This window comes from Solea solea, chromosome 5 (assembly GCF_958295425.1).
Source record: "Solea solea chromosome 5, fSolSol10.1, whole genome shotgun sequence".
Lineage (NCBI taxonomy): Eukaryota > Metazoa > Chordata > Actinopteri > Pleuronectiformes > Soleidae > Solea > Solea solea.
Window position 1 is genome coordinate 26,343,270 of NC_081138.1, and position 26,089 is coordinate 26,369,358.

General features: G+C 40.8%; 1 protein-coding gene across 1 annotated transcript; it reads left to right on the forward strand.

Annotated features, from left to right (window-relative positions):
• The first annotated feature begins 4,099 nt into the window (after nt 1–4,099).
• On the forward strand, nt 4,100–24,456 carry LOC131460086 (hexokinase-1). The gene is made up of 21 exons (XM_058630369.1): nt 4,100–4,433; nt 14,631–14,793; nt 14,996–15,144; nt 15,233–15,352; nt 15,902–15,997; nt 16,095–16,194; nt 16,297–16,480; nt 17,075–17,230; nt 17,336–17,423; nt 18,318–18,463; nt 18,584–18,776; nt 19,187–19,298; nt 19,422–19,570; nt 19,721–19,840; nt 20,675–20,770; nt 21,102–21,201; nt 21,761–21,944; nt 22,070–22,225; nt 22,443–22,530; nt 22,974–23,119; nt 24,174–24,456. The coding sequence occupies exons 1-21, from the start codon at nt 4,371–4,373 to the stop codon at nt 24,319–24,321; spliced, it is 2,757 nt and encodes a 918-aa protein (XP_058486352.1). The 5' UTR covers nt 4,100–4,370; the 3' UTR covers nt 24,322–24,456.
• The last annotated feature ends 1,633 nt before the right edge of the window (nt 24,457–26,089 follow it).

The window sequence follows — 26,089 nt, forward strand, 5'->3', positions numbered from 1 at the left end:
TGTGTGTGTGTGATATCGATATGAAGGACAGGAGGAGGATAGGAATGCTGCTGACCATATTTGCTCCCCCCCAAAAAACAACTGATGTTCTGTTCAGTCAGTCTGACTCAGTTTCCTTGTGATGTCCTGTCTCTCTACTTGCTGGCTGTCTGTCTATCTGTCTGTCTGTCTTTGGGTGAACGTCCAGATTTTCTCTGTCTGTCTGTACCTTTCTGAGCTATTCAGTGTGGTTAATCTGTTTGTCTGAAACGTTGCCCATCCAATCTGTCAGTATGTTCGCTCCATCCTGCAGTAACACCACATGAAGAAACAGAAGAAAAACACCTTAACTGAAACTTTAAACATTTTTCAGAATTGGACCTGAATTACAAGTCTTTGTGGGTGTGATCAACTAAGATATTTATTATAAATTATAACTGCTGATCTGAGAAAACCTGAAACAGATGCAATAAGAAGTTAATTTATGACAATCCATTCATTACAGATTACATGATGTGAAGAAGACGAAGGCAGCCAGGAACAAATTAAGGAAGTTATTAAGAAACAAAACCAAAAAACAAAGACAGAGTGAAGGAAAGACATTTAGGGATTAAAGGAAGGAAGGCAGGAAATCAGTTGAGGAAGGAGGGTGCGTGCAGGGAAGAGTGAAACGGTTGATAATCTGATAGGGATTATCAATGCTACCAGATAAATGCTACGTCACTCACTCACACACAGCACAGCACCGTAATCCCACACTGCTGACCTACAGTGGTAGCTGTAGCTTCACAGATGAACTGCACTGATGCGGCAGCTTTGAGGAGCTGAGCTGCTGACTCTGCTGCAGCCGCACAGATACTGTGACTGAAGCAGAAGATGCAGTACTTTATTTTCCTCTCAGGTTCTAACTCTGCACATTCATTTTTTACTCTCGTTGTCTTTTATTTTGCCGTCCCGTGTCCACTAAAGCTGTTCATTGTACATTTATTTTCCCCTTTTAGAGTTCATGTTAGTTTGAGTAACATCAAATACCCCTTATATTTTCCTCAGAGTAAGCATTCCTTGGAGAGCAAGGTGTGTGAGTGTGTTATTTTACTGTTAATTCAGTTTCTCTGTGTGTGCGTGTGAGTGGCTAAATGTCCATGAATATGTGTGTCTTTGTCTCCCCTGTGAAGCAACAATAAAGGCTTTGACACACACAAACACAGAAATAGTCACCGGGAGATGAACTGAGTGGAGACGTTGGTTCTTCCAGACAAGCTCTGTGGCTGTTTGCTGTAGGACTGTGCTCTGTTGTTGTTTAAATTTACGACAAAATGAGTCAAAGCTTGAAGTTGGGATTCAAACCTCTCATGGGTGAAGTGGTCAGCAGAGGAGCGAAGCATCCCAGCGGCTCAAAATGTTACGATGGTGACAAGCGTTGGGTTCCAGCTCCTGAGGATCATGGAACACCTTTATTAGTTAAGGTAAGTGAATCATTCATCAGGGAATTCTTTTTATAATTATCCTATTTAGAGCCTTTTTGTTGTTTATGTCCTTCATGGAAATCCTAACCTTTAAAAGGGTTAAGAACAACTTCTCAGACTTGGCCAGCAACTACTGATTATTTCCATCAAAACTCCATATGGTCCATGGGCCACTTGCGGCTCACCAATCAATTTCATGCGGCCCTCCACTCAATATTTAAGTCATAGTTATTATTATTTCTGTCAGTTTTTTTTATTTACAGGTTCATTTTTACATCATAAATACATTTTTATTGTAAACTATTATATCAAAAATAAACACTTACTTTGAAATTCTATGAATTATCATTATTGCTTTCTCCACTTCATCGGCCCCTTTTTCAGAATAGTGGTATGTTGATCAGAAATTCTGCAACCACAAACAACAGCCTCCCCAAATGTCAAATGACAAATATTCAGCTTACTGTCATGAAAGAACAAGAACAAGTTGATCCCTAATTAATAAATAGTTTCAGCCCTATCTCAGACTTGTATGTACTGTATGTGAATATTTATGGATACTGAGAAAAGGGAGACAGCTGTATTTACCCTTACATTCATTGGTCACAAGCAGGTTTTTTTACGGTGAACCAGTATGTTAAATGACTTCTGTTTACTTTAAACATCCTGAAACCTCTCACCAAATATCTGCAGGCATTTGGTTAAAAAAAGCAGGTATTTGCAAATGCCACTGCAGGCTTTTTTTTTCTTTTTTTTGCAGAGTAGGAAAATATTGTGTTTCCCCACAAGCACGTTTGTGCTTATTCTGGTTTTGTAGCAGCTCCAAAGTGGCTTCAAAGAATCCTCTTCTGAATGAGGTTTCAGCTTCTAGGCTTTTAACTCCTTTACCATAAAACTTTGTGTAATAATCTGTAGAAGTACTTACGTAAAAGTCTTAAAGTATATGATATTTTCTGTAATTAAGATTTAGAAGTAAAAGTATTAAAAAAGTGAAGAGTTAGGATTGAGCCATGGTGGCTCAGTGGTAGGGCGAGTTGTCTTTCAACTGGAAGGTTCTGGGTTAAATTCGTGGCCCTGCTAGTCCATATGTGTCCTTGAGCAAGACACTTAACCCCATGCTGCAGAGTGTGAATAGCAAAACTATAGTGTAACCTCTAGCTCATCAAGACTAGAAAAGCTCTATATAAATACAGACCATAATACCAACTCTTCGTCTGATTTTATTTGGTAGCAATGAGTAATTAAATAGTTACAGGAAATATAAATGTAAGCAAACTGACACTAAGCATTTTTTAATGAATCTGTGTATATCTGGGAGATGTTATGAAAACATTAAAGAACTTTAAATTAAAGTCAGTCATCATCTACCGCTTTATCCTCCACCAGAGGGTCGCGGGGGGTGCTGTGCCAATCTCAGCTACATCGGGCGATAGGCGGGGTACACCCTGGACAGTTCGCCAGTCCATCGCAGGGCCACACACAGATAGAGACAAACAACCATTCACTCTCACACTCACTCCTATGGTCAATTTAGAGTGTTCAATTTACCTATCCCCACATTGCATGTTTTTGGACTGTGGGAGGAAGCCGGAGAACCCGGAGAGAACCCACGCACACACGGGGAGAACATGCAAACTCCATGCAGAAAGGCCCTTGTTCCAACCGGGGCTCGAACCCGGGTCTTCTCGCTGCAAGGCGAGAGTGCTAACCACTACACCACCGTGTGGCCTTTAAATTAAAGTATAAAGATTAAAAGTGAGTAAACTTCATGGACTAAAATGACCAGAATATTGTCCTTCACTACTTAAACCAGAGAGAAGATTGCATATTTTACTAACTTCAGAGGTGATGTTTGTCATTTTATGATATGTTGTCCTTTGATGAAGAGACCAAGTGTCATCAGTGTCAAGATGTCACCTTTAGGCATATGAATTCTCCTTTTGAATCCTTGAGATTCATGATCCGGCCAGTGCACACATTAAACACAACTTCTAAGATGTCACGTAAGTTATTGGATGATATGGATCATACAAGATCACCTTTTTTCCCTTAAACATAATTTACAAAGTCCGCATCATGTGCTATTGAAGAGGACTCATTAGTAGAGCAATTGACGCCATTATGATCTCACTAAAGTCAGTGATTTTGCTCTTTAAAAAAAAAAAAAAAAAAAGATGAGGATAATACCTTAATTCCTCCCACTGCACAACATGCCCTCAGGCTCACTGATATTAAAAAAACACTCTCCCTCCTCTCCAGCATGTGACTCAGGAGCACAGAGTAACATCACGACTGTATGAGTAACGTCCTCGCCTACACAGACAGACCGGAATGTCAAAACTTCTTTGAAACCGTAAAACAGTAAAACAGTAAAACTCCCTCCACACGACACCACACCTCACTTCCTCCTACTACATCACCTCCCTACTTGTAAGTACGCAGGGCCCCTTTTCTGTCTTCTCTAATTCCACCTTCCACCTCTTTAGCAGAACAGCCAATAGCAGAGAAGGGGGTGTGGCTCTAAGCCCAAATCACTCACACTCTCCAGCCAATGAGCTCACACACTGTGGGCGTGGCCTGTTTTCTGGCCCCCTCCTCCCTCCCTCCCTCCCGCCGTCCCTCGCGCAGCTAAACTTGCTGTCACGCTTCCTGGCTACATTCACATTCTCAAGAAAGGAAGAGCAGCTCAACCTCACCTCCACACTATTCTGCTGCCTGCTATTTTAATCCAAGCCGCGTCGGATTATTTTTTTATACCGCAGTGACACATTGTACAGAAGAGCCAGAGGAAACATTATTTATCTTTTTTTTTAAACCTTTTTTCTCTTTGGTAAACCTTTCATCTAAGTGTAGACGACCGTGTGCTTGTGACAGAGAGACAAAAGTGTGAGTGTGCATGTGTGAGACAGAAATAAGAGGAGCAGGATGATTGCAGCCCAGTTACTGGCTTATTACTTCACTGAACTCAAGGATGACCAGGTCAAGAGGGTGAGTTCTTCTTCTCTTTCTCTTTCTATCCTTGAAAAATCCTTAAAAGGCAGAAGTGAGTGGCGAGACAAGACACGAGCATGTGTTAAAGAGGACACTGGGTTTATTTCATGTGGCATTTTTTTAATATTTAACCTTTACTTAACCGGGTTGGTCCCAATTGAGATCCTTTTTAATGACATTAAAAACAACAAACAACAGAAAAAAAAACTTTTACAGTGAATTTACACATGAGAGGGGGAAAGGGTTGCAGTATCTCTTCCAGGAAGTGACTTAAAGTGAGAGTATTGAGTCAAAGGAGATTTGGAGATTTGAATTCATCTGGTTTCTTCTTCTCCTCAGTGCTACGTGACTGACTGCACTGTGTACGTATATGTATGAGTGTGTGTGTGTGGGGGGGATTGATGCAGTGATGTAGATGTTAGGGAGGAGTGTGGAGGAGAAGATGTGAGGTCAGAGGCAAGGACGAAAGTACAGATGAGCTGAGAGATGACAAGTGTGTGAAAGTCATTTAAGGTCAGGGAGGATCGATTTCCCTTTTTTCTTACCAATATCACAACAACCTTGAATATCTACCAATATCAGTTCTGCTACAGGCCGTAATGGAACCAAACATTTAGCTCTTACATAATTTGGGACTGGTATCAAGTAGAGGTCGACTGATAAGTGCGATTATTAGAAATCGGGGCAACTGATGATAAAATATATCTATATAATGATAGCAAATTATATCAAAATGCTTTACGTCTGTACCCAGATATTGCACAACATCAATAACCCATGAAATGAAGATGGCATCATGTACTTATAAGTTTATATATAAATAATATACATATAGTCAAGTCAACTTTGTTTCTACAGCACATTTATAAATAAGAAGGGGTTGACCAAAGTGCTTTACAGGGTTAAAGGTACAGCAATAAAGTATAAAACCTAAAAACAATTGAAACATAAAAGTAAAACAGTAAAATGAAATAATAAAATGGTAAAAATCTAGGTAGAAGTGTTGACTATTATCCTGAAGTGAAGGACAAGGAGAAGAGGTGGCCCTTATTTCTAGATAGACATACAGACAGACAGACAGACAGACAGACAGATAGATAGATAGATAGAAAAGAAAGCTATTTTTACCTGTTAACAAAGAAATACAAACACTGGAACGTGACGACCTACCTTCAAATAAATCACAGATCTTTCTAGGTCTATTTGATTTGTGAAAAACTGATAAAATAAGAAGTGACTCACTTTGAAATAAATAAAACAGTGATAGATTTTATGCAGGTCATGCTTGAGAAAAGCTGTGTGTGTGTAGTATGTGGATGCAGAGATGGACAGGATTCAATTACACAACACATTACTTTATTTAAGTACTTCAAAGACAAGTTTGTCAGTTTTGGGGAGGTTTTTTAGTATCACATTTGACTGAGACATAGGATGTGATGCATATTTTTTAGTAGCCCAAATATTATTTCACTTTTATTTTATCTTTTACATAACCCCTATGGACAAGTGATTACTTGTCACAGTGTTATTTGTGACCAGTTAAAGTAGTTGACCGTTGGCCTCAGGCCTTTGAGTAAATATTCTTGCAAGGAAAGGAACGTGGCTTTGTGGACCTTTTGATGTTATTAAAAAAACTCTCTTATTAGATAAAGTGTACACTGTGGACAGCTATGATAGAGACATATCTATATATATACATATATCTATATATGTATATATATATATAGATATATATATTTTTCATCGTTTTCATCGTTACACTATGTTACTGTTAAATCTATAAATCGTCATTCACAACCTGGAACATCAAGGGAATATTAAAAACTGTAGACTAGACACTAGAAACACACACTGGACTCCGGAGAGAACCAGTGAACGTCACATGGTGAACGTCACCCTGGGAAATGATTATTCTGGGCCATAATAATGAATTAGTAGATAGCCTAACAACTACCAAGCCTTAACTACCAAACACTTAGCTCGTAGCCATAATTTGAGAGTGGTATAGAGTAGAGGTCGACTGATAAGTGTCTTTGATTAGTAGGAATCAGGGCAACTGATGTCTGATATTAAGCTGATTTTCTTGTTCCCCCCCCCCCGTCTCCCTCTCCATGCTGCATTTAATGTCTGCACTGCAGTGTAATTATTTACAGAATATTCATTTAAAATGTATGTTTAAGACAAGACTGTGACACCATTTATCAGGTTTCAAATAACTAGCAGGCAAAGACGATTAAAAGCCAATATTGGCCTGAATAAACAGTTAAATTGTTACTGGTCCACCGTGAGTGAAAGCATCAATAAGCATCTGGACAATTAGTATAATTATCATTATTGATGTTATGTTAATTCTAACTTTGCTCAAGAGTTGTTGGGAATCCGATGATGATCGTGGATCAGTGCTGGGCTCACTCTTTTCTAAACGTATTGGAGTGAGCAGAGCAAACATTAATCTTGTATCCCTCACTGTGACTCATCATAAAACAAGTACAAATACAACACCCTATAAACTTGAGGCATTGCAGCATTTGACTATTTCAGCAAAGCAAATGTTTCTTTGTCGTTGGAGCTGATAGGTCTGTCACGGGGAAAGAAAAGAAGAAGTTTCAAATCATTCGGTAAATGTCAGAAAACATTCATAGCAATAATTAGGGCTGCAACTAATGATAATGATTATTTTCATAATTGATTAATCTGTCGAGTATACAGAAAGCCTTGGCACGATAGCCTCCATATGAATGTTTAAATTAAATAACTAAATTGATAGCTGTGGTTGTACTTTTGTATGTTATTGGACCTCCTGAGAGTCTGCAATAAAGAACTGAATGGAAATTGAAATATTTATCGAGTAATCTCGAGTAATGATTTCTTTGTTTTATGGAGCAAAGAAACCAGAAAATATTCACATTCACAGAAGCAGAAAAGTCTGAAAACATGTTTTTAATTCATTAAAAAATAGTTGACGATTAATGTAGTGATCAATTAATAATCGATGAATCGAGTAATTGTTTCATAATTTGTTCTATCTCAATGTTTGCACAGTGGTTAAATAATATTATATCGCTATATATTGAACCTTTGTTGTATTGATATTGATAATAAAATACCTTTGAGCAGAAAGGGGATAATAAACCAAGTAGCCTACAGTTAATAACTGATTGTCATTGTGATAATTTGAGAAATATACTCTTTTCATTTCCCCCTTAAATAGACTAAAAGACCAGTCCTTGAAAATCCTTACAGTGTGAAGCACGAGTGCTGCTTGAAGGAGGAGAACGAGGCCATGTGAACACCATGAATGTGTGTCTTTCATAACTCCCCGCTGTAAGACCTCTTCTTTTTAAAACTGACTGGACCAGTTATGTCGCTCTCACAGTGGTGAGTGTGTCACTCAGGCTCAGATCACAGCGGCTTTTAATAGTTTGCGACGGCAGAGTCACCACATGTGCCTCAGTAATCTAATGTTCCATTAACAACCAAAAAAAAACCCAAAAAAACTGAGTCATCATTGGAGGTTAAAATACTTCCAGACCCATTTTGCAACATGTGCTTCTTAATACGGTGCAGGGTCCCTTTAAGGTCTCCTGCTGATGATGTCACACAGTGTTACCAAGTGAAGGTTCTGCTGGTTTTCCTGTGCAGATGGAAAAAGCCGTCACACTTCATTCCTTTACTCTCCTCTCCTCTCCTCCTCTCCTCTCCTTTGCTGCACTTTTGAGTTTGCCTGAATTGTCAACCCATTTATCTGCAGTAAAGATCTCATCTACTACAACGCACATCCCTCCCTCCCTCCCTCCCTCCCTTTCTCCTCATACCTGCTGTCTTTCCCTCTTCCTGTCTCCTTAAAATAGGCCAGCTTTGTATCATGTGACCATAGGTGTCAGGAGGACATGGCTCCTACACACACACACACACACACACAGGTAGTATCAGGTGTGTACCTATTGTGTAGCCTTTCAAAGAGCAGGCCCTTCAACACACAGCTCATGTTCCAAGCGAGTGAAAGTGTTAATGAAATGATTTCATCACTGTTTCTCTGTGGGTGGGTGGATTATTATGAATCCACTGCACTGTCCTTGTCTCGCTCCTCCAAACCGTGGTTGGAGGTCAGGGAGAGAAACCAAAGCAGTGTCTCGCTCACTGAGTGTAGGTAACAATAAGACTGCTGCACACAACTGTGAACAGAGAGACGAGAGTGGAAGGTGGCGGTAGAGGGCGGTGTAGAGGACAGTAGTTTTCCACACCGGTGTGTGAGGCTCTACACACACGCACACTTGCACACACACAATAAAAGAAAGGAGTCGGGTTTCAGTGTGACCTGACAGTGACAAGGAGGGAGGGGGGAAAAAAAGGGGGAGGGAGAAGGAGAGTGTGTGTGCAAGGAAAAGGGGAAGGAGGGATAGCAAGAGAGTGTAATCTCCCGCCTGATAGTTAAAACAAGCTCCTGGTGGGATTTGAGAGACTTGTGTGTCAGAGGGGAAACTGTGGCCTTTACGGAGTCGTGTGTGCAAAAATAAAAAAACAGACGCCCCATGGCATTTGACCCTTATCCTCTTCCGTGCAATTGCGATTCATATCATTTATTGTTAGTCAAGCTTTAGCAGAAGCATTCAGAGTGTAGATGTCCACCAAGGCTTAAACCAGGTGTCTCAAATAACTCAGAAGACCACTGAGAGTCCAGTGTGGTCAAATAATTCAAAAACCCTTTTAAAAAAAGCAACTGTTCACTAGGGGAGGAGTGGGCAATAGGAACGGTATTCCATTTGTGATATTGCATTAACAGCATTTGTGATATTTCACAGAATTATTTAAATTAGAGTTTGCAACAAAAGACATATGGATGATGCAAAATGAATCTGTAAATAAAAACAAAAGACAGATAACTTGATGTTTAGTCGAAAACATGACCTTCCTCACAGAGATAACAATGCCAAGACGGATACGATAGGTCCGTGACGTAAACAGTCCCTGACATTGATGAAAATCATGACACTACATAAGTTGCCGCCTTTTGCAGTCTGTCTATGCATTGTTGTTTTTTTAAATTGTTTGACAGAAGAAGTGAAGTGTTAACAGTGAACGATCAGGATGAATTCAGCTGCTGTATCTTCATGTGGGTGCTAAAATAAGCCACTGCAGCAGAGTTGAGATGAGGTCAGGTGATGCTCAGACAAGGTCTCTACAGTACTTGTGAAGTACTGAGTCATAACACACTGATGATGAGTTCTTGTCCTGCAGCCTGAACTGGATTCAGTCACTAGTTCAGTGGCTTTTTCTTGGCTCTCTGTGTGTGGAGAGATGTTTGCTTTTAATCCTCTCCTTTTGTAACCAGGCCCCTGGCCAGTCAACCACTAACACATTGTTATTTAAGTAGACTGCCTAAGAAGAATGAGCTTCTCGTTCAATTAGCTGTGGAGGAGCTCATTCTTAATTTAAAGAGGCCATTTGAATAAAGAATCCCGCTGAGATCACTCGGTGCAGTTTCCACAGGCACAGTCAAGCACACGCAGTCATAATCAAGCCACAGCAGCTTGAGTATGTTTTTCGAGTGGACTGCTGCCCTTGTCCTGGTATACAAGGACATGATGATGCACTCGAGGTCATATGCTCCCCTTACAGCTTGTTAGTATTAGACGGTCTTCTTACCCTCCATTAACTTAAGAATATCCAATTCTTTGAGCTGATAGAGCATAAAATTGGCCCAAAAAATGCTTTTATCTTATTCTTCTTCTATTATTCTCAAGAGTTTTAGTCCAAATATGGTCCAACTGAAGGTAGCTTGACGCCCAATTGCATTATCTATTCAAGCTTTTTCCATTACCCGGCACTCGGCACGACTCTACTTGTTTGTTTTGCTTTTTCCATTAGCGATAGTACCTGGTGTCTGGTGCTTTTTTAGTACCTGCTCTGCCGTCTGGTGCTTTTTTAGTACCTGCTCTGCCGGGGTTCCAAGCAAGCTGAGCCGATACTGTAACGACCACTGATTGGTCAGAGAGTGTCGTCACTGCAAGAGTCATGAGCACAACACAAGAATCAAACCGAACAATGTGGCACTGTAGATCGGTTACTTAAAGACTTAAGAGTTAACCTCCAACATTTAGCAAGGAAATGTCTAAAATCATAATATTTAACAAAGGAGTCTGGTGTATTTAGAGACAGCACTGCTGAAATCCGGCGATTGTGAGCTGAAACACAACCCGGTCAGCCAGATTTTACTTCAGTGACTGTCAGACCGAGTCTGTGGTCGGCCTGACCGAGTAGAGCCGAGTAGAGCAAGAACTCTCTGAAGAGGAAAAGCACCAATAGTCAAGCTACAGCAGTACGTAGTCAAGTGGAATACTGCCCTTGCCCAATGTTAAGCAGTCTTTCTACCCTCCATTAACTTTAGAATATCCAATTCTTTAAGCTGATAGAGCATAAAATTGGTCTAAAAAAATGCAACAGCCTTAATTTCTATTCTTTTTTTGTTGCTAGTAAATTATTCTTCTGTGTACCAGCTTCTTCTATTATTCTCAGGAGGTAGCCAGGGTTTTTCTTCTATTATTCTCAGGAGGTAGCCAGGGTTGGGAAGTGTGGTGCAAGCACATGCCAACTGTAGTCCAACTGATTCACGCAGTAGTAACCTGGCATCCACTCGCATTATCTATGTTAGTCTGACTTTGAGAAATGCTATGTATTCAGTCAGACTAGAACGTTGACATGTATTTAAAAGCCCAGACAGTTTAGTCAGACTAACACATGAAGTCTTTCTTTTTTTTCCCCCTCATGTCATGTAAACATACTGACTGAGAACATGATCAAATATTGTAATGCCAACAAATAAAGGATTATCTCAGACTGTTTCTACAGTTACTTGGCAGCACAGCGAGCAGGAAGTAGTGATAGATGGAATGAAACCATTAAGAGAAGTAAGTTAGGACATCATGTATAATGCAGCACATGTGATTTAAAAACATCCACACTTGTCAAAAACAATTTAAACCCATGTTGTTGGGGTTTAAGTGAGAATTTGGTATATTGAGTATTATCTCTAGTTTTCTTATCAGAAGTATTTTTATTTAAGGCCTCCATGGAGATGATGACAATGTCTATTCTTATGACCACAAAAAAGTGTTCTCTTGAAGGAGAAACTGATGGTGGAATCAATTGAGCTTGAGCCTCTGTTCTTTTATTTAGTTCTCTTGTTTAGTTCAAGTGTTTTTACGTTAAACGTGGCCGTGACCTCAGAAAACCCTTTGTTTGCCTTAGGAATGTGATATTTCACGTGAGCCATGAATTAATCATTTAACGATGCAGGTCACTGTGCCCTTGCACACGTTTTTGGTCTTGTGAATTCACCTTCTAATCACTTTGAGAGAATCCTTTCAAATTTCGCTCAAATGTTTGGAATAACTGCTCAGATTTTGGTGTCTAGAGTTCGAGGTCACCGTGGCTCCTCGTGAAAGATAGGCCTCTGGAACAGACTGACACTGTCGGCCAGGGATAGTATACAATCACCGGAGAGAAATGCTGATTCTGTCCTGAATTTGGATTAATTTAGGCAGAGGAATGACGGTCTCTGTTTAACATGAGGCCCTCAGTGTTTGTCGTCGTCTCAGACACCTGTAACTTCCTGTAACTTCGATCTGTGTCAGAGAAGATGGAGAAGAGATAAAATGGAAATGACAACCAATACCACTGAAATCAGAATACACGTCGTCCACAAAGCTGCAGACAGACAAACTATTGTTTCTCGACAGAATCGCCGGCAGTGAACATGAACATGAACTTTACACGGATTAATTTGCTCCAATGACAGTATCACACTTATCTATAAATGGAACAAGGTGCAATAGGTCCAGTGTATAAAATCAACCATAAAATAATTCCACTTCATATGTAGCTGTAAACTTAAATCATTGACACATCTACATTTTTTTTGGTGGGGGATTAATATTTTCTATAGTTGTGAAAGAAGATTTTAAATACCGTCAAATATTTGTGGTATTGCCGCTTTGTCATAGGCTGACAAGGCAAAACCACATTTTCTGGGTTTTTGTTTCCTCTTAATCGACATATGTGAATATACAGTATGTATATTATAATCTGTCTTTTAGCTGCTCTAGTTAGTTTGGTTTTAAATGGTCTAAACATCCAATAGGCAGACATTATTTTGGCGATTTGTTTTGTGAAAGATAGGAGTGCAGTGCAGTATTCGCTACAGATAGTGAGGATGGAGTTTTCAAGCACAGACTAGATCTTAGTATAAAACATAAGATCTAAAATGACAGTGAGGGACACGGGCCCTTTTTTTATGGCACTGTCCTGCAGTTTGATTGCGCTAACGTCATTTCCAGAGCTTATGAGGGTGAAACAGATTGAGTTGTCTCAGCTGTTTGACCAGAGCATGTGTTAATGAGCTTCCATCCCAGAGGCTCACTCCACATTTAGACAAAGTGTATGGAATGTAACACCTACGTGGTAATTTGAAGGCAGGACTCTTGTCACGTATTTGATGCTACACAGCAGCCACGTTGGCTCACGGCCGGTTTATAGTGTTTAACTACCTGTTGACACCTGTTGTTCACTACACGCACTAAAACCATCACACTACTTTTTCTTTTTTCTTCTTTTTTGCACTGCACAAACACAAAAGAACAACTTTTAACATGAGACGAGTGCAGGGCAAGTGATTGGCAGTGTCTTTATTTCTTTTAATTATATTTTCATGTGTACTGGATTTACTTGTTTGACATTATTTATGTGGTTTGCTGTGTTTTAAAATGGTAAAAATCGGCTGTTAATGTCCAAAAACACGTAAGTGTCTGCTGACACACTTGCTCAATACTCAATTGCCCAATTTCTGTGACCAACTGGTGCAAATTCCTTCCTGTAAACAGTTTCACGCCCCCAAACGTGTAATACCGTCCTGGTCCAGTTACCAAAGACCAGAGCTGCTGTCCAGGAAGTACAGTTAATGTGTGGGGAAGGAAGTTACAGAATTTCTATCGCTGCCACTTACAATGAGTCATTCTACCAGACAGTCACATGTTACGGGATCACAGTGTCCAAGTCACACTGTGTTATCTGTGACCTTGTCAGTAACATAAATATATATATATATATATATATATATATATATGTATATGTATATATATATACAGTGCGTCATCACACTGTTTGATGCAACAGTGTATTTCAGCAGGATTGTCTAACATCCTGTTCCTAAAGGTTCATGCCGCTCCTTCCTCAGAGCTCAGTTTGTTTGCATTTGTCTGTCACACGCTTTCAACACTGGGCAGTTTCGACAGCCAAGTAAAGATGATTTCCCGAGGTCGTGATCTCCCGGACGGTGCATCTGTGGTTACAGTGCCCTTACTGTGTGAAATGATCTAATTATTTTCTTCTCTTCCATTATTGATAATACAGATACCAGTATACCAAATTTAAATATCTGACATCAGTCTGATGCAGTCACTTTAGACATTTGTGCTCTTACATGCTATTTACAAAGACACCGTTCTCCAACTGTGTAACAAATATTCTTCTCCTTTTAAAGAAGACATAAACGGCCCACATCATGACTCAGCTGAAATTCTGCTGCAGACCTTTATTTACATTTTTACATTCTGAGTATATACAGAGCTACTTGATATTTACTAAGGGTAAACAATTCATCATTTTGATATCACAAAAAGAATTTGAAACAACACAATTGGCAAATTACAAAGTCTCCTATTTAATTACTCTCTTTTTAAATGTTCTATCTTCTATGAAAAGTATAAAAGTAACTCCTAAGTTTAAGTTCTAACAGAATACAGAGGAGTTAAAGGTTTGACGGTGTCGTGTGGGAATACTCCTACGTCACACTTTCACTCTGCGTTACGTGTACAAGGTGACTACATGATGGTCGCTTCATTCAAGGACGTTCTTTTGGTAATTCTCGCTTTATGGCTGTAATCCATTTTAGCAGGGCTGTGGTCACTTCAGTGTTATTGCCCTCAATCAGGAAGTGGCTCATAATAAAGGATGGTTTGAAATGTTACGGGATGCAGAGTGAGTCATTTTAACTACATCCTCGTGCAAATGCAAACGAAAGACTATGTGGTTTGCAAATACTGGAAGGATGTGGACAGGAATTATTGTAATGTACTGATGAATAATGGTCAAGACAACTAAGGCTTCTGTGTGTTTTTATCTGATGTGTCATCCCAGATCGATAAGTACCTCTACTCCATGCGCTTCTCTGATGAGACGTTGCTGGACATCACGCACCGGTTCCGGATGGAGTTGGCCCAAGGACTGGGCCGGGACACTAACCCCACCGCTGCCCTGAAGATGCTGCCGACGTTTGTGAGATCAATCCCCGATGGCACAGGTGAGCAGAAACTGGCATTGGTGTGTTTTGTTTTGACGAGATGTTGTGATTTACTATTTTATAATTTCATCCAGAGAACTGACACTCACTAACCCTAGAGATGGTTGTGTGTGAAAACCCCGGTTTAAAGTTACTGTCATAAATGTTAACACTTGTATACATGAATGCAAAATGACATTGTTCTCCCTCTCCGTCTCAACAGAGAAAGGTGACTTCATCGCGTTGGACCTGGGCGGCAGTAACTTCAGAATCCTCCGCGTCAAAGTGAGCCACGAAAAGAGACAAACCGTTCAGATGGAGACTGAAATCTACGACACTCCAGAGGACATCATTCACGGCACTGGGACAAGAGTAGGTTGATTGTGAAATAATCACACACAAACACAAACAGACACACAGATTCTCTTAAACGTGACCTCTCTTTTCACATCTGTTCCAGCTGTTTGACCATGTGGCAGAATGTCTCGGAGACTTCATGGAAAAACACAACATCAAAGACAAGAAACTCCCTGTTGGTTTCACCTTCTCCTTCCCGTGCCAGCAGACCAAACTGGACGAGGTAACACTCAAATCACGTCGCTCAAACCTGCAACACTATCCAGTAATAATCTGTTGTTTTTTTTATTTTCAAAATCGATTAATCGAGTATTTGTTTGGTCACTTTCACTTTTCACTTTTAATGAAAACATGTTCACATCTAAGAAGCAGAAACATCAAGAAGCTTGTTTTAATTTATAAAAAATACCCCCCTAAAACCAAATAATAATAATTAAAATAGCTGATGATTAATTTAATGATCAGTTAATCGAACAATCCACAGTGATTTGTCTATCAAGGCTCTGCACAGCAATAGATTTTGTATTTTATAGATTTTTTTTGTTGTGTTTCTTGTTTGTTTGTCAAGTTTATTTCATTCATTTAAAAATAAAACCTATAAAACAAATCTTTCTAATGAAAATAACAATACCAAAAACATGGAAAGACTGAAAAGGAGCAGAGAGATGAGAAAAATGGTATAATATCTGCCCCTCTTTTACCGCGTGTCAGTGCACAGTAGACCTTTCTTTAACACCTGTGCCCTCTTTCTCTCCCTCCTGCCCGCCTATAGAGCTATCTCATCACATGGACAAAACGTTTCAAGGCCAGTGGAGTGGAGGGGATGGATGTCGTCGACATGCTCAACAAAGCCATTAAGAAACGAGGGGTGAGTTTTCTTTACTTTTCTCTCATTTGATGCCAAACTCTTTACTGTACTCTCAGTCTCCTTGTGCTGGGACTCAAATTACTTATTTGTTATGCAGGACTATGAAGCCGACATCATGGCTGTAGTGAATGACACGGTTGGAACGATGATGACGTGCGGTTTTGACGATCACCGCTGCGAGGTCGGCATCATCATCGGTACGAAAACGTTGTTTTTATTAAAACTGTGAATGGAGTGTGTGTTTTCTGTTGTTGCACTTTAAACCAGAACAAGTCAAACGAGTGTATTTTCTTCTTCAGGCACAGGCACCAACGCGTGCTACATGGAGGAGCTGCGTCACATTGACCAGGTGGAGGGAGACGAGGGCAGGATGTGTGTGAACACCGAGTGGGGGGCGTTCGGAGATGACGGCAGGCTGGAGGACGTCAGGACCGAGTTTGACCGAGAGATAGACCGAGGCTCGCTCAACCCCGGCAAACAGCTGTACGTCAACACAAAACCATCAGATTTAAACTGCACGACACAGGTTCAGATTAGCTTCCAGTCACTCGCCGTCTACTGCTGCTGATGTTGGATTTTGGTGGAGAGAAAGACTGACATGACCCGGAAAACCTTTTTAACATTTATGTTTTAAGTTGCTTATTTTGCAACCATTTTAAGTTAACTTGTGAAATTAATGTGAAGAAAGTTACATTATGAGCTTGAATTTTAGCCGTATTTGATTATTCAAAGGCTGAAGAAGTGCGATACGCCTGAGGTAACTGAGGAGTTCCTGTTTGGTCGCCTTCTCTGTGTCATACCGGCTTTGTTTTAGTAACATATGCAAATTGTGTCTGTGACATAGAGGAGTGGCAGAGTTATGTCTCTCTGTCTCTCTGCAGCTGCTGCAGCCTCCATGCTTTAGATATTTAACGCAGACCAACTGAAAATAAACAACCACTTCTATAGATCTGACCTGGCTTCAGATATGAGTATACATGAAATACAACAATTCATCCAGTAAATGTAAATGGACTAGACACAGATGGAGAGATATAGATGTAACCAGCACTTGTCCTTGCTTTTCCTTTGCTGCAGTTTTGAGAAGATGGTCAGTGGTATGTACATGGGGGAGCTGGTTCGTCTCATTCTGGTGAAAATGGCCAGAGAGGGTATGCTGTTTGAGGGCAGGATCACACCTGAGCTGCTCACGAAAGGGAAGTTTGACACCAAGCATATCTCGGCCATCGAGAAGTAAGTCAATCCACAGCTAACTGTACCAACGGTACTTGATTTTTTTAATAAGGAATGTACAAAACTAAATCATTGCCCTCTCTCTCTGTGGAACTGTTACGTTAGGAGCAAGGAAGGACTGACCAGAGCCAAAGAGATTTTAATCAAACTTGGAGTGGAGCCCTCTGATGAAGACTGTGTCGCTGTGCAGCATGTATGTACTGATGCTCAGACACTGCTTTGAATCATGTGATTTTATTTGACACAGAAAAGGGAAAAAAATAAATGGACAGTGTTTTTCTCTATTTGGATGATTTAAAATGACACAAAGTGTCTCAAATTCAATAAACACTGGCTGCTGAGCAGGTTTGGCAAAATGATAAATAGCAGAAAGAATCTGCACACCAGTCGTTGCTCCCTAAGAAAACGCTTCATTACAAACATTCAACCTTCATAAAAATATTTAAAGTGGGCTTATTTTCCTGCTGACTTTTTGCATCCAGAGGAGTCGCCCCCTGGTGGCTAACTGCTATTTCTGTCCTGCTTCCAGGGTTTCACTTTTAAACCTGGAAGACTACAGGTAATACCTGTTTTTTGGGAGAGCAACGACTTGTGTGTGGACATTTTTTGCTGTGTGCGCATTCAATTTGAAGCGTGAGTGCAGAAATTCCTGCAATATATGTATGATTTTATTATTAACGTGGAACTTTGCAAGTCTGGTTGCTTTTTCGACAACCCGTGGACCCGTGTTCATGCCGGTCGGCATCCATTTTTCATGCTTCTGTGTTTTTCAATTTCTTGCCATTCAAAAAAAGGCCGAACCGATGTTTACTGTGTGGCCCCTCGTTCGTTCAGACAGTCGGTTCCTTTTTCCTTGCTCTTATAGCCGGTAGTGCCGTGAAGCATTTCATATTTCTTACAAGACCATCGTCTTTGCGAGACCTCCTGATTCTGAGGACTCCTGGTCGGTGGCCTTTATATTGCAAGACTGATTTTCCACTAACAGCATAGTTCTGCTTTAAAGTCTCAGGTTACATTGCAGTGTTGATCATTTAGTTAGAATATACTGCGTGATGACTTCCTCCCCTCACCTCTGTTTCTCCCTCAGGTTTGTGCCATTGTGTCCTTCCGCTCTGCAAACCTAATCGCTTCCACGCTGTCTGCAATCCTAATGAGGCTCAAGGAGAACAAAGGTGTGTCACGTCTGCGGACCACCGTCGGCATCGACGGGTCTCTCTACAAAATGCATCCACAGTGAGTAAAATACAGGCGTTCACATCAGTGAGAGCTGCTGTCTGTCAGCTCTTCTGAAGGGGAAATTTTTTTTATTGTATCCGTTAAAGTTTCAGCTCTTAACCCCCACACCTGTTTCAGGTACGCCCGCCGTCTACATAGGACAGTGCGCCGTTTGGTCCCGGACTGTGATGTGCGATTCCTGCTGTCAGAGAGTGGCAGTGGGAAGGGGGCTGCCATGGTGACGGCTGTAGCCTACAGACTCGCCGACCAGTCGCGACAAATCCATGAAATGCTGTCTGAATTCCACCTGAACACCGACCAGCTACTGGAGGTGAGCGGAGAGAGAGTCTGTCGTGTGTTTCTGTGTGTTTGTTCACATTGATACAACTTGTGTACAAACAAATGTTCATTACATTCAAGCCATTGTGAAAAACGAGTTCCGGAAGTGTCCGCAAACGTTTCAGAAATGAATTCTACTGCTCAAAAACCCCCACAAATTGTTCAGCAGTTTGATGTGATCAATTCTTCTTCTTGACCACCCACCCCAGCACTGCTGCTGTATACACACAAACGCTCCCTCAGTCAGGTGTGATAGTATTGCCTGACGGTGCCTGTTTTTAAATCAAGGACACATAAACATAACGTTGCATTGTTTATTTTTACCAAGACCAAATTGACAGTAGCAACAAAATGACCAGAAGTTACTCACTGCAGCTTTAACATATGATGTTTTCTCTTCAGGTAAAGAATCGAATGAGGATCGAGATCCAAAATGGGCTCTCAAAGAGCACTCAGGACTCTGCTACTGTCAAAATGCTGCCAACCTTTGTTGGAAGCACTCCTGATGGCACAGGTGACGCACACGCTACATAAATACTTGTTCAGTTTGTCACTGTACACGTGTACCGTTGTTTAAAAGAAGCAGCAGAGACCTGAGGTCATTATCTGTTTTTTTCTACCTCTCTCCGTTATCCAGAGTACGGTGATTTCTTGGCTCTGGATTTAGGAGGAACCAACTTCAGAGTTCTGTTGGTCAAGATTCGTTCTGGAAAGAAGAGATCGGTGGAGATGCACAACAAGATTTACGCCATTCCTCTGGAAGTGATGCAGGGAACGGGAGAGGAGGTGAGAGCAAACAATCCACTTTAAACTGACGGCAATTATGAAAACTAATGCAGTCACAAATATCTCCACCTTAAAATCCAATAAACACCTGATGTTGTGGGGGAGGGGAAATAACTAATAACTAACTGACTCTTCTTCTTCTTGTTCCAGTTGTTTGATCACATTGTTCACTGCATCAGTGACTTCCTGGACTACATGGGCATGAAGAACACCCGACTTCCTCTGGGCTTCACGTTCTCGTTTCCCTGTCGACAGACCAGCCTGGACGCTGTGAGTTCAGTTTACTTCCTCCTTGTAGACCACACTGTGTCCCACACTTTCACTTTCTTTCTTAAACGTGTAGCTCTGTTTTTGTTGTCCGTTTTGTTGTTTTGTGCATTCCTCATCAGTTCACATATACTATGCCTCCTCTGGACCGCTGTAGCTGACATTGCCACTATTTCTCTAATTCAGAAAAATGTGGAAGTGGGACAGACTTTTCAGTCATGTGATTTCTTAATGTTCTCTTTTATTGACTTTTACACAACTTTTATTGATTTGCCAACTTTCCCACCGATTTCAAGCAGAAATTTTAGCACAATATGACTTTTTCAAACCTTGTGTGTCTCCATTCATTGTTTTTTTGTTCGAAGACAACAGAATCAGCTGTATTACGTGGTTTTTCGTATTCCCGTAGCAGCCTCCGCATTAAAACCACTTGTAGCTCAGCTTCAACTGTTCTCCATGTGACGAGAATAGAGAATTGCGGCAAAAAAACCTTAACTCCAGGAAAGCTCAGCTTCTCTGGTAGTCAATGAAGCAGTGGGCAGGCGCGAATGCTTAGCTTCTGCATGATGATTGGAGGAACTGTCTGAAAGGCGGAACCAGTTTTTGACAGATTGACAGCGTTGCAGAAACATACAGGATAGCGGTGCCTTCCCTATGTCTTATTTGCTCAGAAATGTATCCCATTTTCATTTGTACATAAAAACACTAGTCTAGCATTTCAGTTTTACATAATTGTCGCGTTTCCTTGTTGTAGTTGTTCGTTTGCGGAATCTATGTAAGAATTTATGTATCAATAACTGGGCTTGAAATGATAACTTCTTCTTGTGTGTGTTGCAGGGAATCCTGGTGACGTGGACCAAAGGCTTCAAGGCCACGGACTGTGAAGGAGAGGATGTGGTGGGACTGTTGAGGGATGCAATTAAGAGGAGAGAGGTAGAATATTGAAATGATACTGTACGAAACTTAAAACACAATAATATAACTCTTACACAATTGTTCTCACATTTAAAGTGCCTACTGTGTGTGTAGGAAATCTGTGTGAAACAAAGATGTGTTCTTCAGTCTGTAGAACATGATTTGTAGGTCAGGACAATATTTCATCTAAAAATGGTATTTTGATACATATTTTGGCTTGAAATTTTCAATTTGAAAATTGCTGTAATATTGCATTTTTGCTTGAAATTTCGATGATTTGTTCAGCCCTAATTGTCACCTCTTGGGTAAACACACAAATGTTGCATCACCACACTTTTTTCTTCTTCAGGAATTTGACCTGGATGTTGTCGCCGTAGTCAATGACACGGTAGGAACGATGATGACCTGTGCCTATGAAGAACCCACCTGTGAGATCGGACTCATTGCTGGTTAGTTCACCTTTTTATCAGCTAAATGTTCTTCTTTCTTTGTTCTGGGCTCTGTTCATCTTTTTTTTTTTTTTTTTTTTTTTTTTTTTTTAACCTGTCCTGTCCAGTACCCAGGACATGTAATATGATTGACTGCATGCCTTTTGGTGTCGGACAGGTTTGATATGTGCAGGACGAGTCTGGGATACTCGGAACTGCAGTAATTTTATTTATTCGTTTGATGATTATGTGTTGCGGGCAGCCGGACCGGACAGGGGGACAGGGAGTGGACTGACAAGGGGATTGGGAGTGAGCGGGGAGGAGGAAGGGAGGGGGAGTGAGAGAGAGAGAGAGCGAGCGAGAGAGAGAGGGAGAAAAAAGAAGAGAGAAAGAGATCGAGAGGGAGAGAGAGTGAGAGAGAGAGAGAGAGCAAGGTGGACAACAGTATAATACATGGGTTAGTACCATTAAATTGAAATTATATAAAGTAGACAGAACATACCTGATAAGACAGAACCTAGACAACTTAAGGGTGACATTGGGCTCTGTTCATCTAACGTGACTTTGTGTGTGATCCCAGGCACTGGCAGTAATGCGTGTTACATGGAGGAGATGAGGAACATTGAAACAATAGAGGGCGACAGCGGACGCATGTGTGTCAACATGGAGTGGGGGGCGTTCGGAGACAACGGATGTCTCGACGACATTAGGACAGAGTACGACCGCAATGTGGATGACTTCTCACTCAATCCAGGCAAACAGAGGTAACCTCCTCTACTCCCATCTACTACTATGTATACCTTTGTTTACAGGCTATGTTCGCCTGGCTTCCAGTATTTAAGTGTCATTTATTTTAAGTGCATGTCTTGTGCTTGCCTGTGTTTTACAGATATGAGAAAATGTGCAGCGGCATGTACCTCGGTGAAATCGTGCGAAACATCCTCATCGACATGACCAGGAAAGGATTCCTGTTCAGAGGACAGATCTCTGAAACTCTGAAAACCAGAAGCATCTTTGAAACAAAGTTCCTCTCCCAGATAGAGAGGTAAAAAAACCAAAAAACAACACTACTGTATTACTTTGCTTTTGTTGGTGTCAAGTCTCAACATGCTCGTCGAAAATATGAAAGACTTCACTCCAGTCTACAGGCGACAGTCGGCATCTGCAACAAATGATCTTCGCTTATATTTAAAGCTTCTGCTGCTTTTTATCCACAGAAGATTCAGCTCAGACTTTTGATTTGTGTGTTTCCCTCTTTCCAGTGACAGACTGGCGTTGCTGCAGGTCAGATCCATCCTGCAACACTTAGGACTGAACGGCACCTGTGACGACAGTATCATTGTCAAAGAGGTGAGATTCTGTCACATTGGGGACACAAAAAGACCCTATTTATTGTTTTAAGGGCAATTTCAGATGTTTTAAGGTTACTTTGCCCCCAAGTCCCCACTAATGCCCTAATATGTATATTAATATATATATACAGTTATTTTAGCTGCTTGTTAATTCATCAGTGGAAGGAGCCAACGCAAACTCTTGACCAGTTTTGCTCCACACATTGTGTTCGGAGACAATATTATCTTTACTGTCGTGATGTTATACCAGACTGCATTATTTTAGCCACATGGTGGATAAACGAGGACTGTGAAAGACATCGTTATCAGACTCGCTTTGTGTTAGAAACAGTCATGTTTGAGTTTTTGAGAGTTGAGTTGTATTTATTTTTCAACACTTGTGTCTCAGCAAACTGTTGCAATAATAATGATAACGGGTTTTTTTTTATTCTTTATTGTAAGGTGTGTGGAGCAGTGTCACGTCGCGCAGCTCAGCTCTGTGGCGCGGGAATGGCAGCCGTGGCCGATAAGATCAGAGAGAACCGAGGACTGGACCATCTCAAAATCACCGTAGGGGTGGACGGGACACTTTACAAGCTACATCCACAGTACGTTTAATTCATTGAAACTGCTGATTGTCTAGTGTATGAAGTGTATGAAATCACACATGAGAAAACGAATACAAATACAAACACGGGGAAGCCGTTAAAATATTTTTTTATTATTGTCATAATAACACTTTTCTTTCTTAGCTTTCTCGTGAGAAACTTAAATGTGTGCTGTTTGCTACAATCATTTCTTGCTCCTTGCTGCATCCAGTTCACGCTGAGTCATGCTTTTGTTCAGGCATAAATAATGATTAGGTGTCACCACCAGCTGCAAGTAGAAAAACAGTACCTGAGGTGGAATTAGATTCTCTTGTTATAATCTAATATAAATGTTACTATCTTGCTATAAAAACAAATCCTTTATTGATCAAATATTATTTAGTGAAATAAAGTGATTTTTGTATGGGTCATGTTACGTTATGGTACAAATGCCTTTCAGTTTATGATCTGTGGAAACAAAGACTGGGTTTGTGCCAACAGAGGCGGTTCCAACTCTTCCAGTTATGACATTAAAGACGAGGTGTTGTAGAGATTCATTTTCCAATATCTGCTTTAAAACCTTTTTTAAAAATCAAGCATAATTCACTAAAATTAAGTTATTTTTGTTCGGAACAAATTGCGCAATGTCTTCAGTTTATGATCGGGAAAATTCTGGACGTTTGCATCAGAAGGGGTGGTTTCCTGTTCAGAGGGAGAACTCACACACCTGCATACCAACATATGATGCAAGTTTGTACCAGTTCTAGCTTCTCCTCCTCCTGCAGGCCGATTCAGGACAACTGTAGTAAAACATGAACTCTCTTTACTTGCCTAACCTGCACACAAGTATACACATGCAGAAACTCTCCGTGAGAAGCTTCTGCAGGCTATAGAATACAATCAAGGCTTTTCTGTAGCCTTAACATACACAGAAATACAGAGGACTGAATGCCAAGACTATCCGATGCTCTATTACAAGTTGATTCACTACAGGAATATAGAGCCAGTAGCTCTGTTTCTTTTTCTACTTCACTTCACTGTGTAACACATTGTCTTCTGTTTTTCTGTTATCCAGTTTCTCCCGGATCATGCACCAGACGGTTAAAGAACTGGCGCCTCAGTGTAACGTAAACTTCCTGCTGTCGGAGGATGGCAGTGGGAAAGGAGCGGCACTCATCACAGCTGTCGGCTGCAGAATGAGACAGGAGCTGAACAATAAATAGACCCTAACAAATAGAATCCCCCTCATAATCTCTGTTCTCTCCCCTCATCTCTGTTCTCTACCTTCACTCTCCTCTCCTTTCTTTCCCTCCCCAATCAAACCTGTCTGGGCGAAGTGTCACGCAGTAGGAGCTGCTTTGCTCCGTCTACGTGACTCCTGCGAGAAGGCGAAAGCCCCCCCCCCCCCCCCCCCGCTGTGTAAGGCAGCAGAAACCCATGCACTATGTTGTAGTTAGATTACACAGATTCATTCAGACTTTGGGGTTTTTTCTGAGATTAAACTTGTATAGATAAAACACACACATACATTCAACCCTGAAAAATAAGTGCAGGGCAGAACAAAAAGAGTTGCACACACACTCTTGACATGCTCCTATGTCGCCATCTAGAGGACTCCTGTGATAACGTCTGATAACGTCTGTTGCAACACAGCAACAGACATTTCAACAAAACACTGCAGTAAAAAAGAAAAGTTTGTCCTTGCATCATGTTCATGTTGAAGAACAATGGAAACTCTGCTGTAGGTCATTCACATACTGTAAACCGTGTAACAAGCTATTAGGGAATATTTTTCGGCTTTAAATTTGCTATTTATTTTATTTTTATATTGAGATACTGTTTTAGAAATGTTACTATTGCAATAGTGGTGCACACACAGAGGAAGCCATTGTCTAAAACACAGCCCTCAGACGGTACCTGCTCCTGTAACATGAGGGCAGTCACATGACTAAAGAGGGAAGCCGTGTCTGCTGAATGTGCACATTTATAGTTAAAAGTAGTGATTCTGTTCCTCTCTCATGTACTGAAACATTAGCGAGTAGAAAATCCTGTTGTTGAGACCAACTACAGCTGCTCACACTGTAACAACGCTTACCATTTACTTCGCAACAGCCATGAGACACAAACGCAGATATTAGAGGAACAAGTATGGCCAAAGTGTTTTATGAGAAACATAAAACACAGCAGCTACAACACTTTAAAAAAAAAAAAAGGGAATTCTGGAGATGAAGCTCCTTCCTGCACTCCCTGTTTCTCTTGTGTAGAAGCTCAGGAGGGAGAGGGGGGTTCGAGTGAAACACTCGGTGTCTCATTCCTGAAGCACAATTCCACGAAACACGTTGGTGCTTAAATCTTTGTCGCGTCTGTTCACAACACACCGGGACTATCTCTGTCTAACAGTCGATCGATCACTAAATAAAATCAAACCTGTGTCAAACTGATGTTGTTCTTTGTGTTTTGTAGATGTTTGGATTCTCTTAAAGGAATACTTAACTGATTTGCATTTAGCTTTGATATATTATTTCTCACCTCAGGGGAAACTGGGGTTGGAAAGCACAATTTTGCAAAAATACTATTCTAAATTCTAAATGCAAAACGGTGAAGTTTTCCTTCAAGTCAGTTTTATTTCTAAAGCATGAAGGAGATTCCCCCCAACCACTAGGGGGGTGTATTCTGCCTGAGGCTGACACAGCCATGCTGGGTCATGAGGTCACCTGTCATTTTACTCAGGTGTTGCTGATTGAAAAGGGCAAACAGTTTAGTACCACGCTCCTGGAAACATAAAACGTGTGAGTGCTCACTGCATTACAATTTTATTACATTTATCAATCACATGATGTTTTCAGTGTTAACAAAAGTTTGCTTACATATATATATTTTTTTTATACCTTTATAAGGTACAGTACACGTTTGTGTTTTTTGTTAGTATGATAACACAATGACATGACTAAGGGCTTTTTTCATGGCAGACATGTTGGCAGGTCACAGTAA